Here is a 20,938-nt window from a genome sequence, read left to right as displayed (position 1 = left end):
TTGTAATTTGCTTTATTTGTATATAAAAATAACTATGTAAGTGTGTGTATGTCGGGCTATATATATATATATATATATATATATATATATATCTATATATATATATATATAGATATATTATATTATATATATATATGAAATTGATCATTTCCATGATAAATCTGGTCACCCTATTCATGTCTCACTATTGGAGGCATATCTAGCAAACAAACAAACACAGACATTTAAACACAAATGATTCTGAACAGACTGTATTTATTACAGTGAAATCATCTGAATGGACTCACTGATGAGGTTGTGCTGAATTTTAGTGGTCAGGGGGATGAAAGTCAGATATGTGTCTCTGGTTTCTGCTCCACACCAGTAAACTCCAGCATCTCTCACACTCACATCACTGATGCTTCACTGTAAACAACTCTCTCTTCATTTCTCTCTGATGAAACCATTCATTTCTGTCACTTTATTTCTGTGCTGTTCAGATCTAGAAGTTCTCTTTGTTAAATGCAAGCCGGTCTATTCGCCGTGGGAGTTTCACTCGTTCATTCTGGTAAGTGTTTACATCTCTCCGCAAGTGCACGTAAGCCTGGCTTTAAAGAAACTTGCTGATCAGATCACAGAGACAGAACAAACATTTTTTTAATCAAAAATTTTTAATGTTTTACTCATTTTTGGGGACTTTAATAAAGTCAATCTCTCCTGTGAACTGCCAAAATACAGACTGCATGTTACATGTCCCACCAGAGACAGTAACATACTAGATCACTGTTACACCACAATAAAGGATGCATATCAGTCTGTTCCACCAGAAGCTTTGGGGCTCTCTGATCACTGCCTGGTTCATCTTATACTGACCTACAAGCAGAAACTTAAATCTGCTAAACCTGTAGTATAGATTGTGAATAGATGGACCAACGAAACAGAGCAGGATTACAAGCTTGTTTTGACCTCACTGATTGGAGTGTTTTTGAAGCTGATACCACCGATCTGGATGAACTATATTAGTTTTTGTGAGGATATATGCATTCCTACCAGGACTTATTTAACATTCAACAATGATAAGCCATGGTTTACAGCAAAACTCAGACATCTTCGTCAGGTCAAAGAGGATGCCTACAGAAATGGGGACAGATTCTCTTGTACAATCAGGCCAGGAACACACTGAACAAAGAGATTAGAGTGGCTAAAAGGACCTACACTAAAAAGTTGAACGACTCAACTTCAGTGTGGAAAGGACTGAGAGCCATCACTAACTACAAGACACCCCCCCCCCACCCTGCACTGAGGCAAATCAAACGACTTGCTAATGACCTGAATGAGTTTTATTGTAGATTTGAAACCCCACAGACCCATTCTGACCATCTCCCTACACAAACCGTTAACACCTCCTGAAATCCCCTCTCCCCCACTCCTGCACTTCAAATCAGTGAGGATGATGTGCGGCAGGTCTTCAGGAAGAACAAAAGAAGAAAAAGCACCAGGCCCAGATGGCGTTACACCAGCCTGTCTGAGAACCTGTGCTGATCAGCTGGCCCACATCTTTTCACAGATCTTTAACAGATCTCTGGAGTTGTGTGAAGTGCCTTCCTGCTTCAAACTGTCCACCATCATCCCCGTTCCAAAGAAACCCAAGATAACAGGACTTAACGACTACAGACCTGTGGCTCTAACGTCTGTCGTCATGAAGTCGTTTGAAAAACTTGTTCTGGCTTATCTGAAGGGCATCACTGGACCCTTGCTGGACCCCCTTTCAGTTTGCTTACAGAGCAAACAGGTCCATGGATGATGCAATCAACATGGGGTTGCACTTCATCCTGCAACATCTGGACAAAACAGGGGACTTATGTGAGGATCCTGTTTGTGGACTTTAGTTTGGCTTTCAACACCATCATTCCTGAAGCCCTCCAGACCAAACTGACCCAGCTCTCTGTTCCTAGCTCTATCTGTCAGTGGATCACCAGCTTTCTGACAGATAGGCAACAGCTAGTGAGACTGGGGAAATTCATGTCCAACAGCTGCTTCACCAACACTGGTGCCATTCAGGGATGTGTTCTCTCCCCACTGCTCTTCTCCCTCTACACCAACGACTGCACCTCTAAAGACCCCTCTGTCAAGCTCCTGAAGTTTGCAGACAACACTACAGTCATCGGCCTCATCCAGGACGGTGACGAGTCTGCTTACAGACAAGAGGTTGAGCAGCTGGCTGTGTGGTGCAGTCTTAACAAACTGGAGCAGAACACCCTCAAAACACTGGAGATGAAAGTGGACTTCAGGAGAAACCCCCCTGCACTCCCCCAACTCACCATCATAGACAGAACTGTGGCGGCAGTGGAGTCATTCAGATTCCTGGGAACTACCCATCTCTCAGGACCTGAAGTGGGACAATCACTGACTCCATTGTTAAAAAGGCCCAACAAAGGTTGTACTTCCTTCGCCAGCTGAGGAAGTTTAACCTGCCACAGGAGCTGCTGAAGCAGTTCTACTCAGCCATCAGTGAGTCTGTCCTGTGCACTTCAATAACTGTCTGGTTTGGTTCAGCTACAAAATCAGACATCAGAAGACTACAGAGAACGGTTTGGACTGGTAACTGGTAAGAAACTGTTCTTGTGCCTGACTGTCCTGGTATTTGCGGCTCTGAAGCGCCGGCCAGATGGCAAAAGTTCAAAAAGGGGGTAACTTGGATGTGAGGGATCCAGAGTGATTTTATGAGCCCTTTTCCTTAGCACAACTGTTTATACAATTTATTTTGTTGTTGCTGTCTGGGGTGATTTCATAACAACTTCTCTATACAGCTGGGTTCGTCAACCATAACTTCTTCCAGGACAGCCAGAAACCGAGGAGTTGTGATAGATCATAAGTTAAGCTTCACAGACCATATTGCTACAATGACCCGGTCCTGCAGATTTGCCTTATACAACATTAGGAAGATTAGACCCTTCCTGTCAGAGCAAGCCACCCAACTTCTTGTCCAAGCTCTTGTTCTCTCCAGACTGGACTATTGTAATGCTCTCTTGGCGGGCCTTCCTGCATGTACTATCAAGCCTCTGCGACTGATCCAGAATGCAGCAGCAAGGGTTGTCTTTAATGAGCCAAAAACAGCTCACGTTACTCTCCTCTCCTCATCAGGTTACACTGGCTACCAGTAGCCGCTCGCATCAAATTCAAGGTACTGCTGCTTGCCTACAAGACGACCACTGGCACGGCACCAACATACCTAAGCACATTAGTTCAATCTTATGCACCCTCCAGAAGTTTGCGCTCTGCAAGTGAACTACGCCTTGTGGTTCCATTCCAAAGAGGTTCAAAAATCACTCTCACGGACCTTTTCCTGGACTGCGCCAGCTGGTGGAATGGACCTCCCGATCTCAATTCGAACAGCTGAGTCTTTACTCATTTTCAAAAAAACATCTAAAGACTCATCTTTTTCGTGCCTGCACTTGACCAAACTAATACTAGTACTTTTCTTTTCTTGTCTATCATATTCTTAAAAAAAAAAAAAAAAAAAAAAAAAAAAAAAAACCCGGCTACGTGTTCTATAATAGACTAACTGAGACTTGTCATAGCACTTGTATACCGTTGTTGTTCTCTTGTTGATCTGATTGCTTCTATTGTTCTCATTTGTAAGTCGCTTTGGATAAAAGCGTCTGCTAAATGATTAAATGTAAATGTAAATTTATTTGCCTTTTTTTTTGTCTGTGTGTTGTTGTCTCTGTGTACTGGAAGCTTATGTCACTAAAACAAAATTCCTTGTATGCGCAAGCATACTTCGCAATAAAGCTCTTTCTGATTCTGAATTCTGATTCTTCTAGATGAGCTGATGTTCTGGCAGATGTGATTAACATCCTCTTTACAGAAATGAACTTCATGTTCCTCTGGAATCTGACAGGAGATGTTGACTTCTCCAACAAGACAAACAGATTCAGTCATGGATATTTTGCATCTATAAACCAAGACAACTTTACATAAAAATCAGAACAAATAATTTACTCATACAAGATTCAGTATTTTCTGTTCCTCACCGTTTTGACGCTCAGCTGTAGTTCAGTGAAGCTCTCAGTATAGTCAGATACATTCACTCCACACCTGTATGTTCCTGCATCTGCAGCTTTCAGCTCTCTAAAAAACACCATCAAGACTGGTGATGTCTGGATAGGCACGATATTAAATAGCTGTAATAAACTACTGTTGCTAACATATTCATTCCGGTCCAGGTTTATATAAGGCTATTTATTAATTGATTTTTCTTCTTCTAACGTTACTCTGGTATAACGTTAGCGCTGCATATTATGACCGTTCTAAAAGCTTGGCTTTTATTTTGATAGGCCATATTTACTATTACTTCCGGGTCACGTGGCCCAACCTGTCTGTATTTCAATGTAGATCTTCAAACGAAAGAAAAAATGGAAAAAGGAATTTCCAAAAACCAAAATCGGACCGTTATTTGATTTTGGTTTTGTCATTTTTCGTTTTGGATTCAGAACCAAAAACGGAGAGAACGGCTCTTTTTTTACCGTTTCTTTGTTTTTGGTTTGAAACGACAAACGAAAAACAGGTGGTTTCTCGTTATTTTGTTTTGTGTTTCAAATGAAAAAACAAACGATCAAAACGTACATGGACCCTCCTCACTGTTCCTCGTCTCCTGTGTGTGCACCTGAGTCTTCTCCAGCCCTGTGTGTCTCCATCCGATCTCCATCAGCAAGTATCAATCTGAGCCCCCCAAAGACTACATTACCTGGATTGCTATTCACCATACCCTTCACTGCCGATCACTCATCTGGTTGTTCAAAATAAACACTCATTACCTTTATCCGTGTGTCTGCCCCTTCTGTCTTGTAACATTGATAAGGAGAGTAAATGTTGAAATAAAATGTTATTTTAGTATTTTTTTTTTTATTATTATTAAGATGATAAAATTGGGAGACTTGTTAATGCTCTTTTATGTTTGTATTTAAAACAGTTTCTGGTACTTTAGTGTTTTGGGGGGGGTTACCATTGTGGTGAAGTGTAGCGCAATTGCTTGGGTTGAGGACCTGCTATCATAAACCAAAGTTGTTTTAACAATAAAAATGACAACAACTTTGTGTACCATGAATGTAACAAAACTGTCTTATGACTATGTCTAACAAGTTTGTTAATGCCTAAAGTTTATTTTATTTATTTTTTTGTGTAGAAGAAAGTTTGCCTAGAGTATGGTAAAAAGGTTGTAATTTATTAACACTCAAAAGCTATTCTTTGCATTAATGTAATTAAATCATGGAAAGGATTTCCGCGTGATTAAATGGCTTTCTTTCAGCATGACCACTTTTGTTAGGCTAACTTAAATTGCTTAGATTAGATCAACGTAAGTAAATGAGTTGGTCCAAAACATTGCAAATTAGCTGGGCTGACACTATTAAATTAAGCTGTGCCCAACCATAATAAGTTGAATCAACCTTAATATATTAAGTTGATCCAACGTAAGTACATTAAATTGGAATAACAGAATTGCATAATGCTGAAATAAAGCAACTTAATCATGTGGTAATCATTTCCATGATTTTTTTTTATGTTCGTTCAAAGAGTTATTTTTTTTTTTAGTGTTTCTGTGAGCATATCACAGTTATTGTCAGAGATGAGGTCCCGAAGAAACATTCCTTAGGGCAAAATTACCACATTGCTGCACGCTGTTGTTAAGCACAGAGTCATCTCTGGTCTTTTCTAGTGGCCTTAGAGACGATAAACAAACTCTGCAATATATATATACCTAGAAGATGACTTCCATGTTGTGCTTCATCTGTGAGACTAGATAGAGTAAAGAGAAATTAATGTTCAGGACTCCTGATTAGCAAATTTGTTGTAATTTGTTGTAAAGGAGTTTGTTTTTAAAAACTGTTTTGATCTTGAACTTTAATCTCATAAATATTTCAGATGACCTGAATAAAACTTTTTGGAGGAACTGATTTATTATAAATAATTTTATTACACACATTATTATTTATTACTACATATATTACAGTTCACAGCATCTTTCTATGGAGCAGAACATCTGTCACAATGGGTATTGAAAAACCTTTTCCTGTTTTTATCACACCTGCAGGCTGCTGAAGAGTGTCTTGGTTTGACTGAAACAATTTAAATGCAAGAAGAAAACCACAAACTGGCGAGCAGCACATGTTAGTTCTTCTTTAGTACAGTCACCACAGTATTAATTTAGCCTAATAAAAATACCAGGTTTTTCTTGAAGTACACACTTTCGATTTAAAATAAATGTATGTTCTTTAAAGTACTTTTGTAGATATTCAAACACAACTGTACAGAACGACCACTTCACCGTGTCTCAGCAGTCTTTTGCTCTTGTATTTGAATGTCTGATGATGAGCTCAGCCTTTACTGTACATCACAACACAACATTAAAAAACTATAATAAACTTACATATTTTCCTAGACTGAAAGTTATGTTCGTATTTTTCTTTATATAAATTCAGAAAAGCATGCTAGCATATAAAGATACACTTTATTTTGAATTTAGTCAGCCAGACAGATTATAATAATGAAGATCGTTGAATTTACTAACTTAAACAACAGAAATGTATAACATTTAAAGCACCACATATTTATAGACATTCTGTGTTATTGATTTGTGGGCTTATTCTTTTGATTTTATTTGATTTGTTTATGCAAAATAATTATATTTGTCATATCACACATGGATCACTTGTTGATCATTCAAGTTTGAATATGAATTGCTGAATGTCTACAGTATAATATTGTTTTGTGTTTACAATCAATGTTCATCTTCTGCCTGTCTCTTTTCAATCTCATGTGCATTTCATCTTCCCAAACAAACAGTGCGAATATTTAAATTAGTCCTCTTGAGGGTGATCAAATCAAAATCAAATCAAATTCATAAAATTATGTCATTCAGATCTCAGTCCTTCTCCTTTGCAGAAATTATAAAACTTTCTCACTGTCTTTCATGATGATAATCAGGTCGCTTATGTTCCTATTCTGTTTTTCTGGAATTTTCTCTGATATCTGTTTAGTTCATCAATTTGAAAGCTAGATTCAATCACCCTCTATACTATGGTAATGCTAGACAATGTCTTGCCATGACAATGTTACACTACCGTTGTCATGTTTGCGCCTGTTAAGCTCCACTCTTCTAAACAATGAAAACCATTACAACTCCAACAAAACAGAGCCTCTTTTAAACCCCCACCAAAAATAAGCATTAAGCACCAATCAAATCTTTCCCTTCACTCACAATAACATAATATAACACTTATTTTCAACATGTACTCCACCGATTCACATACATGCAAAGCATGCTGGGAAACTATAAATCCACTGTCCAGATTCAGTTGTCAACAAAAATGATTCACATAGTTGCAACACAAAAAAGAAACAGATAAACAAACAAAAAATTAAATAAATAGAATGTAATGACATTATGTGGTGACAAAATGTTCATGTTGTGTTCATTAAATCATTTTATTCGAGTAAACTACACAAGAAGCAAAATTCAGTTTTGAGTGTGTGTACGTGTCAAACGCTGCATGTGTCTCTGCATTCGGAGTGGAAACTTGACAGTATATTCTAGAAGTGTTTGTATTTCCTGTTTTTATCACACCCTCACATACACTGAGCTTACACTATTTTAAACATGTGAAAGAAACAAAATGAGCAGCAGCCGAAACTTTAAAGTGTCTCATGATTCACACAATGAACTGAACCACACTGATCAATAAAAACATCCTTTTCAATATTAAATGATTAATTATGACTACATTTTTATCAATGAACTGTGAATGTAAACATGCAAAATGAGAGCGAGAGAGAAACACAGAGTGTTGGTAACGTGTTGGATTGTTGGTAATATAAAATGTAGGTAACCTGATGATCTGTGATCTGTTATAGTTAATTGAGTCTCATGCGGTGACTGACAGATGCGTAATCAGAGTGAATCTCATTCTTACTGAATCTGACTGTAGCTTCACTGAGAGACTCTTCTGGATGCTTCTGGAAACTGACAGCAGCGTACAGGAGCTCATCAGAGGGGATTGTGGGTGACTGTGAGTGAGCGTCACCTCGTCTCTCGTGTCTTAATGTGCACACAGTCAGAGTGAATCCAGCGATCAGCAAGTCAAGTCAAGTCAAGTCAAGTCACTTTATTGTCACATCACCACAGCACATGTGCCTTGGTGAGTGAAATTCTTGGGAGCGTGCACCAGAAATTGCAGAAGAAACAGTTAACATATAACCATACAGACTTCAACAGGTGAACATATGCAATATGCACATACATTTAGTCAGTACACACAGTGTACTATTGGACATACTTACAGTTAGCACTACACATTTTTACGTAATATGTACATACATACAGTTAGCACTACACATTATACACTATACACAGAATGTACACATTCTAGATTATGTAGACATATATACGCATGAAAATATGCTAAGTGTACGTGGGCTGGATACAGAAATGTTATGGATGTGCATTGGATGGAATCCAGTGGTAGCAGGTAGATTATTGTGTTAAATAGTTCGGTGTTGAACTGTCAAAGTTAAAGTGCAGTGTGTGGCATACCATATTGTGGAGTATGCTGTAGGGTGTATTAGTTCAGACTGTTCATAAGTCGGATAGCCTGAGGGAAAAAGCTATCCCTCAGTCGGCTAGTGCGGGATCGGATGCTGCGGAGACGTCTTCCTGAGGGCAGCAGAGAGAGCAGTCTGTGGGAAGGATGGCTGGAGTCACTGATGATCCTCCGGGATTTCCTTATACACCGCCTGGTGTAGATGTCCTGGAGGGAGGGAAGCTCACCTCCAACAATGTGGCTGGCAGTTCGCACGACCCTTTTCAGAGCTTTGCGGTTGCCAGCGGTGCTGTTTCCAAACCAGGCAGTGATGCAGCCCGTCAGGATGCTCTCTATAGTGCAGGTGTAGAACGATCTGAGGATGCTGGGGCTCATTCCAAACTTCCTCAGCCGTCTCAGGAAGAAGAGGCGTTGATGTGCCTTCTTCAGCACTGCATCAGTGTGTGTAGACCAGGTGAGATCCTCAACTGATGTTAACACCGAGGAACTTGAAGCTGCTTACCCGCTCCACAGGTGTCTTGTCGATGGTGATGTGTGTGTGTTCCCTGCTCTGTTTCCTGAAATCCACCACCAGCTCCTTGGTCTTGTCGATGTTGAGTGAGAGGTGGTTGTCCTGACACCATTTAGTCAGGGTGCTCACCTCCTCTCTGTAGGCCGTCTCATCGTTGTCGGTGATCAGGCCTATCACCGTTGTGTCATCAGCGAATTTGATGATGACGTTGGAGCTGTGTGTGGCTGTACAGTCATGTGTGTACAGGGAGTACAGGAGCGGGCTGAGGACACAGCCCTGAGGAGCACCAGTGTTGAGGGTCAGCGGGGATGAAGTGTTTTTGCCCATTCTGACCACCTGGCTTCTGCCTGTTAGGAAGTCCAGGATCCAGCTGCACAGAGATCTGTTTAGTCCCAGAGTCTGGAGCTTCGCAACAAGTGTGGCAGGCACTATTGTGTTAAATGCTGAGCTGTAGTCCACAAACAGCATTCTCACATAGGTGTTCTTATTTTCCAGGTGGGAGAGAGCAGTGTGTAGAGTGAAAGCAATAGCATCGTCTGTAGAACGGTTGCTACGATATGCAAATTGTAGCGGATCCAGTGAGGCAGGCAGCACAGAGCAGATGTAGTCTCTGACGAGTCTCTCAAAACACTTACTGAAGATGGGTGTGAGAGCAACAGGCCTCCAGTCATTCAAGCATGTGATTTTATTTTTCTTTGGTATGGGCACAATGGTGGATTTTTTGAAGCACGAGGGAACCACAGAGAGAGAGAGGGAGAGGTTGAAAATGTCTGTAAAAAACACCGGCTAGGTGGAATGCGCATGCTCGGAGCACACGGCCTGGGATGCCATCAGGACCCGCTGCCTTGCGGATATTCACCCGTCGGAAGGATCGGGTTACATCCGCGACAGAGACGGAGAGTGCACTCACCTCTTCTGCAGCAGCTGCGGGAGCGCTCTCTGTGTGGGCGGTGTTGTGAGCCTCGAAACGAGCATAAAAGTTATTCAGCTCGTCCGGTAGAGAGGCGGCAATGTTCACAGTAGCTGGTTTGTTCCCTTTAAAGTCTGTGATTTTATTGATTCCCTGCCACATGCCTCTTGCATCGCTGGTGTTGAATTGTTCTTCAACTTTGTTTTTGTATTGTCTTTTTGCGGCTTTGATGGATTTCCTGAGATCGTAACTGGCTTGTTTGCGATCATCAGCGTTTCCGGATTTAAAAGCGGATGTCCGCGCTGACAAGGCTGCTCGAACATCGCTATTAATCCACGGTTTTTGGTTGGGGTAGATGTGGATTGTTTTTGTCGGCACTACATCTTCTACACACTTCCTGATGAAACACGTTACAGTTTCTGAGTACGCCTCTATGTCGTCATCAGACGCTGCCCGGAACATGTCCCAGTCCACGTGATCAAAACAGTCTTGTAGTATAGCGTCTGATTGGTCCGACCAGCACTGAATTGTCCTGAGGGCGGGTGCTTCCCGTTTCAGTTTCTGCCTATAAGCAGGCAGCAGCAGAATGGAAGAGTGATCCGATTTGCCGAAAGGTGGGCGTGGGAGAGATTTGTAGGCGTCCCGGAAAGGAGAGTAGCAGTGGTCCAGTACACGATCACCACGCGTGTTGATGGTGATGTGTTGAAAATATTTCGGAGCTATTGTTCTGAAGTTGGCTTTGTTAAAGTCCCCCATAACAATAAACGCTGCATCTGGGTACGCGGTTTCCTGCTCACTTTTATTCCCATACAGTTCCTTGAGTGCCTGGTCTGTGTTGGCTTGAGGGGGAATGTAAACAGTGGTGATTATGACCGCTGTGAATTCCCTCGGTAGCCAGAATGGTCGACACAGAAGCATATGAGATTCCAGATCAGGGGAGCAGAAGGATTTAATAGAGTGTAGGTTCCTTTCATCACACCACGAGTTGTTGATAAAGAAACAAACGCCCCCACCTCTGCTTTTCCCTGTGAGCTCTTTCGTTCTGTCCGAGCGGTGCACGGAGAACCCCGTAAGCTCGATGGCTGAGTCTGGAACCACTGCAGACATCCAGGTTTCTGTGAGGCAAATAATGCAGCAGTCCCTTGTTTCTCGTTGGTATGAGATACGTGTCCGCAGTTCGCAAAGTTTGTTGTCCAGTGACTGAACGTTAGCCAGCAAAATGGATGGGAGAGGAGGTCGGAGGGGACGACGTCTGAGTCTGACGAGGACGCCGGCTCTCTTTCCTCTTTTCCGGCGGCGTTTCCTCGGTCGCGCCCGCGCAGCCCAGACAAAGGGCTCTGATGCGGTGTCTGTAAACAAAGCGCCGGCGTTCAAGAACTCAAAGTCCGGTTTGCGTTCCGCGACGTAGGAACCGATGTTCAGAAGCGTGTGTCTATCGTAGACAGTTATACATAAAAACAACATCCAACACGTAGAACAACAAAAAAACAAGTAAAACAGACGAAAAACTGCAAAGTTTACTCGGAGCTCGCAACACGGCCGCCATGCTCGGCGCCATCTTGGATACAGATCTCAGCAGCAGAATCACACACACACTAATAATGATGATCATGGAGAAACCTGAGAATAAAACACAAACACAGAGTGATAGTTAAAGAGAAACACAGAGATACACATAAATGATATAACTATCTACACAAATATTTAAAGTGATGATGTTCATTTTCAGTTTCCACCGTTAACATGAATATTTACTATGAGCAATGTCTAATCTACAGCATGAAACAAATTTAATATCAATTAAATATTTATAAAATGCTGTTGGTAACTTTTGATGATCTGATACTAACTACCATCACTAAGAGAGTGTTCATGCATAGTTTTATACATTTAATAATTATATATTTCAACATTCACTCAACATTCAATACATTTCTCTGCTATATTTGTCTGCTATAAACAGACACATGTAGAAGTTTAGGTTTTAAAAATAAAGTTCAACAAAATGATTGTGATTGTTGTCTGTAGATAATGACATTAAATTATCTGATTGTTAAGGGTTGATATTTGAATATTAAAGAAAAAATAAAATCATCTTACCCCTTTTGATGTTTAAATGCACTTCAGTGATGACGTGATCTCCACACCAGTATATCCCAGAATCCTCTTCTCTCAGATCAGTGATGTTCACAGTAAAGACTCCAGCAGATGCTTCATCACTGAAAGAGAATCGATCATCTCTGATCGTCTCCAATGAAACTCCATCCTTCACACACATGGAGGCTTCATGTGCTTTGCAGAAGCTTTTCTGATCTTCATCCTGATGTTTGCACTGGATTGACACGTCGTCTCTTTCATACTTAGTCAAGTTCAGCTCTGGAAGTGATTACAAACACAAGAAGATCAATTCACAGCCGGAGTTTGACATATTCAGATGAAGAAACCTTCCTCACCCTCGTTCATGATGACCATCAGATGAGTGTGAAGATAATTGAGCTCTGTTTCTAATGTCACTGCACACCAGTATTTCCCAGCATCCTCTGCTGTCAGAGCAGTGATGCTCCCAGTGAAGACACTTGCAGTGACGTCATCTTTCAGAGTCAATCTGTCAGTCTTGGTCTCTTTCTCTTCTCTCACAGTCTCACTGAGAGGATTTCTGTCTCTAGTGGAGCACTTCCCCTTACAGAGAGACTTTGGCTTTGATTTATAGATTGAATCATAAGGACAGAAGATCTCAGCAGACTCTCCTTCACGTCTCACTACTGGAGGCACTAAAAACAAACAAACACAGACATTTAACACAAATTATTCTGAACAGACTGTATTTATTACTGTGAAATCATCTGAATGGACTCACTGATGAGGTTGAGCTGAATTTTAGTGGTCAGGGAGATGAAAGACAGATATGTGTCTCTGGTTTCTGCTCCACACCAGTAAACTCCAGCATCTCTCACACTCACATTACTGATGCTCACTGTAACAACTCTCTCTTCATTTCTCTCTGATGAACCACTCATTTCTGTCACTTTAGATGAGCTGATGTTCTGGCAGATGTGATTATTATCCTCTTTACAGAAATGAACTTTATGTTCCTCTGGGATCTGACAGGAGATGTTGACTTCTTCACCAAGATACACAGATTCAGTCATGCTGTTTGGATATTTTGCATCTACAAATCAAGACAGGTCTACATAAAAAGTCATAATAGATAAATCATACATGCAGTTAAAGTATTTTGTTCTGTTCCTCACCGTGTTTGACGCTCAGCTGTAGTTCAGTGAAGCTCTCAGTATAGTCAGATTCTTTCACTCCACACCTGTATGTTCCTGCATCTGCAGCTTTCAGCTCTCTAAAAAACACCATCAAGACTCCTGCTCTGGTGTCGTCATATAAAGAAACATCTCCATTCTCCATCCATTCATCCTGAACTCCTGGATTCTTCCTCTCTGAACATCCGTCTGATTCTTTACAGATGTATTTTGGTTTGGTTTTGTATTGAGGATGTTCACACTTGATCATCAGACCACCTCCTGAGTAACTGCTCACTTTATACACATTCAATTTATCTGTCAAACACAAATATTTAATATATTTTATATAACTAAATATTTAGCACACACAGATTGAATTTTTTTTCCATATTTGACTGATCATTTTTCCTGACTTACTAATAATATGTAGATAAACAGTATTAATTATACAGTAACTGTACGAGTGTCTGTCGATCCAAACTCCACACAAATACATTCCTCCATCATCTGGTGTCACAGCAGTGATTCTCACACTGAAGAGGTTTTCTTTCCTGTCATCTGAAAAATATTTTTTATTTCCCCATGTCTCAGTGGTGTGAATCAACTCCATGGAGGCTTTTTCTTTTTTAAACATGATTTTGGGATAATTTTTATGTTTCTCTGAATAGTTGCAGCTGATCATGACATTATCTCCACGATTCACAATTACTGTCTTTGATAACCCACAACACGAATCTATCGTTCATGTAGAAAACAAAAGATTTGTATGTATTAAAGCTTTAAAATTCAACAATAATTTAACTAAATTCATTTAGATCTCAATGAAACTTACCCTCAGTCACAATTAAATTTATATATATAGACCTCGTGGCAGAAATCCCAATCTTGTATCTTCCAGCATCCTGTTGGTTCAGTTCGCTGATGAAGATCAAGAGGTTTCCCTTGCTATTGCGACACAGTAATAATCTTCCATCATTAATCCATTGATCATGTTTCTTATATTTTTTTATTCTTCTCCACTCAGTTAATTTGGCAATATATTTAACAGAGTCACTTAACCAAAGCTGCCCAAAATCCACAAGAACACTTCCTCCAGAATATCCAGTCACATCAATATCTTGTACTGCATCTGTCAGTCAGATTAATACTGTGATCAGAAAGATGATGAACAGAAAACAGCATCATTACTGCAGTGATAAAAGAGAAAAGCGCTGACCTGAGATCAGGTAGAAAGTGAAGAAGATGAGGAGGATCTTCATTGTGACTTGAGTTCAGTCTTCTTTCTGCTGAATGATCTCTGTGTGAATCTCTCTGTCTCTACATCTGTCTGCTTTAGTTACTTCCTCTTTATTCAGATCTTTATCAGTAATGAACAGCTTTACTGGCTCCTCCCTCCATCACCACTGACTGAATATCACATTAATCACACTGAAAGAGCGCCACCTAGTGGAGGATACAGTGTCTGAAAGTTTACACAGGTTTCATGTTCTCTTTAGATGAGGATTTTTTTTTTTTTTTTTTTTTTTTTTTTTTTAATCTCCTACTAGAGGACAACTGCGCATATAAGTTCACCGTGCTCCATGCAGTCCACAACAAGGGACTCTTGGAGAAAAATAAAAAATAAAAAATAAAAAAAAATAAAACAAATCTGATTTGGATTTTTGAATTTTTTTTATTAGCTGTAAGAAACATCAACATCTATTTATAAGGAAACAGGCCATATCTGATTGTTTGTTTTTTTTTTTTTAAATTTGGATACTTTATGCATAAAAATACTAATAATATGGTAGATTTGTGGATTCAGCACCACGGACAGCAGCTTTCAGACAAACTTCAGCACCACTGATGACAGTTGAACATGTTTATCTGCTTCCCTTCTCTTTGACTTTGAGCATATCAACATATGCATTAAAATAATGCCTCTATGTAATTATCAAATATTAGGACAAAGTTTCATTCCTCCAGATTCATTCTTTGTTTTTGAACATACAGGAGGCGAGTAAATTAGTGTCATTTATAATGAATCAGACCAGAACACAAGCAAATAAATGTTTGTTCTATATCAATCACCACACAATACAAGTGCATAAAACTAATCTGAATGAAACCAAGAAATGTAATGTTTAGGCTAGTCATAGAAATGTAACATTACCTCATAATAGCCACTAGAGGGAGCCACAGGTTTCAATAAGACAGCTGGTTGTGTTTTTACTGTATGCTACAAAACTATAATAAATGCAATGGAGAACAGGTACATCACAAACACTAACAACTATTAAACAGAGGTCGCCTGCACAGCTTACAAGAACAAAAATACAAATATGAATAGATGATACTGTAAATTTGCGTTTACAGTCAGATCCAGTTTTCTCACATTATTCTCTCACAGACTATAAAATCCAGTCTCTTTATTGTCTATCCTTAAAATACACTATCCTTAAATAAATTTCACAAAACAATAGTGTTCATCCAGTTTCATATATTCTGAATATGTACAAATCTAGTCTGATATATTGTTTGAAATGAGTCATTTTGATATCTTAGCACGTGTTTAATATAATGAGGTATATAATGTATAATTAGTAAAGTCCATAATTTATTTTAGTCGTATGTTGTTTGAATTTGTTAAGATATTGTGAGACTCTCGAGCCTCACCGCGACTGTTAGTTAAACCACTGCTGATAAGCTCCAGAAAGATCGTCCATAAGTTTCGTGATGTGTCATTGCAAGTCTTTTGAAGACATAAAAGGTTTTAGTGAGGAACAGATCCAAATGTAACTGATTACTCACTGAAATCTTGTCCTCGCTGATCTGTCTGTTCATTCACAGGACGATTTACCCGCGAACTTTGTTTACATTCAAACAGACAAGCTTCGCTCAGCGCCATATAAGGACAAAAAGGAGGAGTCCAAACTGCGCTTAAACCTCATTGGCCCTCGAGTGTGTGCGTCTTTCCATATTTGAATATTTATAATCTAAATGAGAACTGAAAGTGTTATGTGCCATATTGGATCACAGAAGGACTCAAAAACGACTGTTTTATACCCGTTTCAAAACACTGATGTATTATTTCGTGTCTTCTGAGTACAAGGTTAATGAACAACAACATGAGAAATTCCAGTGAGACTGAGGTTGGTTGTACTTGTTAGCAAAAACAGTTTTGAGCTTCCATCTAATAAATATTTCAGATATCTACAGTAAAACCATTTGGAAAAAGAACTGAGGCAGATATGTTTTTTTTTTTTCATATGTTACACACATCATATACATACAGCATCTTTAATATGGAGTGGAAAATTTGTTAAGGGTCGGTACTGAAAAAAACTATTTCCTGTTTTTATCACACATGCAGGGGGCTGAAGGTCTTTGGTTTAAAGGCAAAAAGAAAACCACAAGCTGAAGAGCAGCACGTTAATGATGTTTATCACACTGACCACATTAATAAAGAACCCTGCAAAGACAAAACACTAAGACTTTTACAAGCAAGTCACTTTACCTAGAGAGAAAAAAAAAAAAAAAGAAAGAAAGAAAGAAAAAAAGATGGGCTAAAGAAATTTTTTCTGAAATTACACACCTTGATTAAAAAGATCAAACTTATGTTTTCTTTTTTACTTGTTGTTGTAAACATTCAGACTTGAGTGTACAGACTCATCATTTCTCTGTTTCTCATCTGTTTGCTGTCTGATGATGATCGCACCCATAACATCACATCAGAAACTAACATTACACATTCAGTAATTCTGTTACTTTATGTTCTGTTAAAGTAGTATTGACATAAATTGTATATTAGTGTTTATGTAAAAGTACTAAATGTAGTAAACAATACAACGGCTGCATTTAAAGCATTTTTAATAGACATTTTCTGTCATTGATTTGTGATCTCATTGTTTTGTTTTTTGTTTCATCTGAAAAGTACTGTAAAATCACATATCGATAATTTGTTGATCATTAACATTTTGACTCTTTTCCTCAATTCATTAATTTCAGTAAATGCTGAAGCTGAATTACTGAATGAGCAGCTCTTAGTCTTTATTGTCTTTTGCTCACAATGATGTTCATCTTCTGTCTGTCTGTGTTCAGTCTCTTGTGTCTCTCTGTGGGTTTCCTGAATAAGTCTGTTTAATCTTCACACTCAAACCAAACTGAGATCCTGAACCTTTTGAGCTGGATGGAAAAATGGTGCTTTAATCAAACAAACACACAAAACAACTCGTAAGGAACTTTGTAACAAAAACGATCTCAGATTGTTATTTAATTAAGAACACATTTATATCATTAAGAGTTCAGACTCAGACTTTCTCCTTTGCAGAAATGCTAAAACTTTTTTATTGTAAGGAATATACTCTTAATGTAAGATTTTAAATAACAGCTTTGGACAATAAACAAGAAATAATTTTCAGAAAATATTTATTTTTCAATAAAATGATTATATAATAAAGACATAAGGAGTTATTGAATCAGAAAAAAATGAAATAAGAACAGAGAGAACAAGACTGAACTAACTATCTGTCAGTAAATGAATGCAGAGGTTTTCACTGTGCTAAAATAATGACACTATTAAAATCATAAACAAATTTTTTGAACAAATACTAAAAATTTTAAATGTACAAAGATCAAAACTCAGAGATGAGAATAAGAAAACAGACATTTTAAAAGCTCTGAACAGATTCATGTGTCTCATAAATGTTGGATGAACTTGTGTCTGATTATAGAAGAGGTTTTATTAAATCTAATGTCAAAAGCTGCATTTAAATATATACTGTATGCCTCTGTATTTGGAGTGGAAACTTTACAGTATATTCTAGAAGTGTCACTCAGGGGGTTTACTTTCTGTCTTCACTGAACTCCCTTGATCAAACCAAACATCTGTTTAACACCAAGTTATGGATTTAAAGATATTTTTTAATTAATAAACTGTGAAACAAATGTAAAATGTAGGTAACGTGATGATCTGTGATCTGTTATAGTTAGTTGAGTCTCATGCGGTGACTGACAGATGCGTAATCAGAGTGAATCTCATTCTTACTGAATCTGACTGTAGCTTCACTGAGAGACTCTTCTGGATGCTTCTGGAAACTGACAGCAGTGTACAGGAGCTCATCAGAGGGGATTGTGGGTGACTGTGAGTGAGCGTCACCTCGTCTCTCGTGTCTTAATGTGCACACAGTCAGAGTGAATCCAGCGATCAGCAGCAGAATCACACACACACTAATAATGATGATCATGGAGAAATCTGAGAATAAAACACAAACACAGTGTTAATAAAATATAATATCAGTCATAAAGGAATGAGTTTAGTCTTGTGAGTTTAATGATCATACTACCCATTTCATTTATTCTTTTTTTAAGAAGCTGAATTTTTCTGCAGTACCATGAGAGTATTTTAGTCTCTCATCTGCAGACTTACACATAACCGACATTGCACTTCATCTCTCTGTGAGCCTCATGTGGGTTTCCTGAATAAAAACAGTTAGTTCTTCACAGCCGAATTAAACGGAGACGCTGGACCTTTAGCTCATCTCTGTGGTTTTAATGTGAAATGAAAACACTTTCCGTCACAAGCAACTAATGCTACTGTGAGTTTGGACATGTCTTGTTTTCTCACCTCTCTCGCTACAGAGGAAACTGTATTCATGGCCATATTTAGAGTTTCACAAGATAATCAGCGACAATAAAGAAGAGACACAGGGCCAGTGTCAGAATAAAAAAAATAAAAAAATTGCTTAAAGATCTCATGCAATGAAAACCTTTCAGAGGAAACAACTGTTATATTCATTAGTTCTGCTTCAATATACTGCAACCACAGACATGATATCTGTACAGAAGTATATCAGACGACATTTTGAGTTAGCTCAACAACAGAATTTTGCTCCATAGTTTTCAGAGAAAGCAAAATACAAATGTTATGATTCACACAGAATTAGTCGTCTTTTGTGAACAATGAATTTGCCTAATCTTAGGGAAAACTCATCCTGTTTAAACAGGCCTGTAGTAAACATCATCATATAGTAGACTACACTACACAACATCATTCAAATTAGGCCTCTGATATCATGCAGGTTAGAAAGTTGTCAGATATTGATTCAGTAACAGCACTGACTGAGTCTGTGAGTTTGAAAGCCTCTTTTTATCTCATAGTTTTGATACACTGTTGCTGAAATAGCATTCATATTTTATACATCAGAATAAACACATTCCACATGCTGCCACAATGTGAGTGATTGTCCATGAGTTGATTTCTGAATATTTAAATCTGACCCAAAAACAATGGAGAAATGATAAACTATCTTACCCTTTTTAACAATGAGGATCACTTTAGTGATGACGTGAGCTCCACACCAGTATATCCCAGAATCCTCTTCTCTCAGATCAGTGATGTTCACAGTAAAGACTCCAGCAGATGCTTCATCACTGAAAGAGAATCGATCATCTCTGATCGTCTCCAATGAAACTCCATCCTTCACACACATGGAGGCTTCATGTGCTTTGCAGAAGCTTTTCTGATCTTCATCCTGATGTTTGCACTGGATTGACACGTCGTCTCCTTCATACTTAGTCAAGTTCAGCTCTGGAAGTGATTACAAACACAAGAAGATCAATTCTCAGCCGGAGTTTGACATATTCAGATGAAGAAACCTTCCTCACCCTCGTTCATGATGACCATCAGATGAGTGTGAAGATAATTGAGCTCTGTTTCTAATGTCACTGCACACCAGTATTTCCCAGCATCCTCTGCTGTCAGAGCAGTGATGCTCCCAGTGAAGACACTTGCAGTGACGTCATCTATCAGAGTCAATCTGTCAGTCTTGGTCTCTTTCTCTTCTCTCACAGTCTCACTGAGAGGATTTCTGTCTCTAGTGGAGCACTTCCCCTTACAGAGAGACTTTGGCTTTGATTTATAGATTGAATCATAAGGACAGAAGATCTCAGCAGATTCTCCTTCACGTCTCACTACTGGAGCCACTGAAAACAAACAAACACAGACATTGAACACAAATGATTCTGAACAGACTGTATTTATTACTGTGAAATCATCTGAATGGACTCACTGATGAGGTTGAGCTGAATTTTAGTGGTCAGGGAGATGAAAGACAGATATGTGTCTCTGGTTTCTGCTCCACACCAGTAAAACTCCAGCATCTCTCACACTCACATTACTGATGCTCACTGTAACAACTCTCTCTTCATTTCTCTCTGATGAACCACTCATTTCTGTCACTTTAGATGAGCTGATGTTCTGGCAGATGTGATTATCATCCTCTTTACAGAAATGAACTTTATGTTCCTCTGGGATCTTACAGGAGATGTGAACTTCACTAAGATATTCTTTTTTATGGAAATGAACTTTATGTTCCTCTGGGATCTTACAGGAGATGTGAACTTCACTAAGATAAGCCGTTTTACTACATGCCAAGAAAGATTACTTTATATACACAAGATTCAATATTTTCTGTTCCTCACCGTGTTTGACGCTCATTATAGCGAGATACTTCCACTCCACACCTGTATGTTCCTGCATCTGCAGCTTTCAGTTCTCTAAAAAACACCATCAAGACTCCTGCTCTGGTGTCATCATATAAAGAAACATCTCCATTCTCCATCCATTCCTCCCAAGGGTCATCCCATGAAATCTGTGCCTTTGGTGTCCCTAAGAAATGATCAAACATAGATTTAATATAACAACAAA

At 38.9% G+C, this 20,938-nt stretch overlaps 2 protein-coding genes across 2 annotated transcripts in view; both read right to left on the bottom strand.

Moving 5' to 3' along the window:
• The window catches only part of LOC109063430 (polymeric immunoglobulin receptor-like), a 59,130-nt gene extending 45,137 nt beyond the window's left edge, over nt 1-13,993 (bottom strand). Inside the window, exons 1-5 of the mRNA XM_042717214.1 lie at nt 13,669-13,993; nt 13,252-13,566; nt 12,858-13,169; nt 12,454-12,771; nt 12,101-12,376 (exon numbers count right to left, since the gene is read on the bottom strand). Coding sequence (XP_042573148.1) covers nt 12,101-12,376; nt 12,454-12,771; nt 12,858-13,169; nt 13,252-13,566; nt 13,669-13,933 — 1,486 coding nt within the window. The 5' untranslated portion in view covers nt 13,934-13,993. The remainder of the gene's footprint in view (nt 1-12,100; nt 12,377-12,453; nt 12,772-12,857; nt 13,170-13,251; nt 13,567-13,668) is intronic.
• Nucleotides 13,994-17,757: 3,764 nt separating this feature from the next.
• On the bottom strand, nt 17,758-20,391 carry LOC122135800 (polymeric immunoglobulin receptor-like). The gene is made up of 4 exons (XM_042716058.1): nt 20,301-20,391; nt 19,897-20,214; nt 19,544-19,819; nt 17,758-18,484 (listed from the first exon to the last, which is right to left on the bottom strand). Exons 1-4 carry the CDS (start codon nt 20,389-20,391, stop codon nt 18,219-18,221), a joined length of 951 nt encoding a protein of 316 aa, XP_042571992.1. The 3' UTR covers nt 17,758-18,218.
• Nucleotides 20,392-20,938: the final 547 nt, after the last annotated feature.

Source organism: Cyprinus carpio, chromosome B1 (assembly GCF_018340385.1).
Source record: "Cyprinus carpio isolate SPL01 chromosome B1, ASM1834038v1, whole genome shotgun sequence".
NCBI classification, from domain to species: Eukaryota; Metazoa; Chordata; class Actinopteri; order Cypriniformes; family Cyprinidae; genus Cyprinus; species Cyprinus carpio.
Note: the sequence above shows the minus strand (reverse complement) of the source record. Positions and strands in the feature narration are given on the sequence as shown.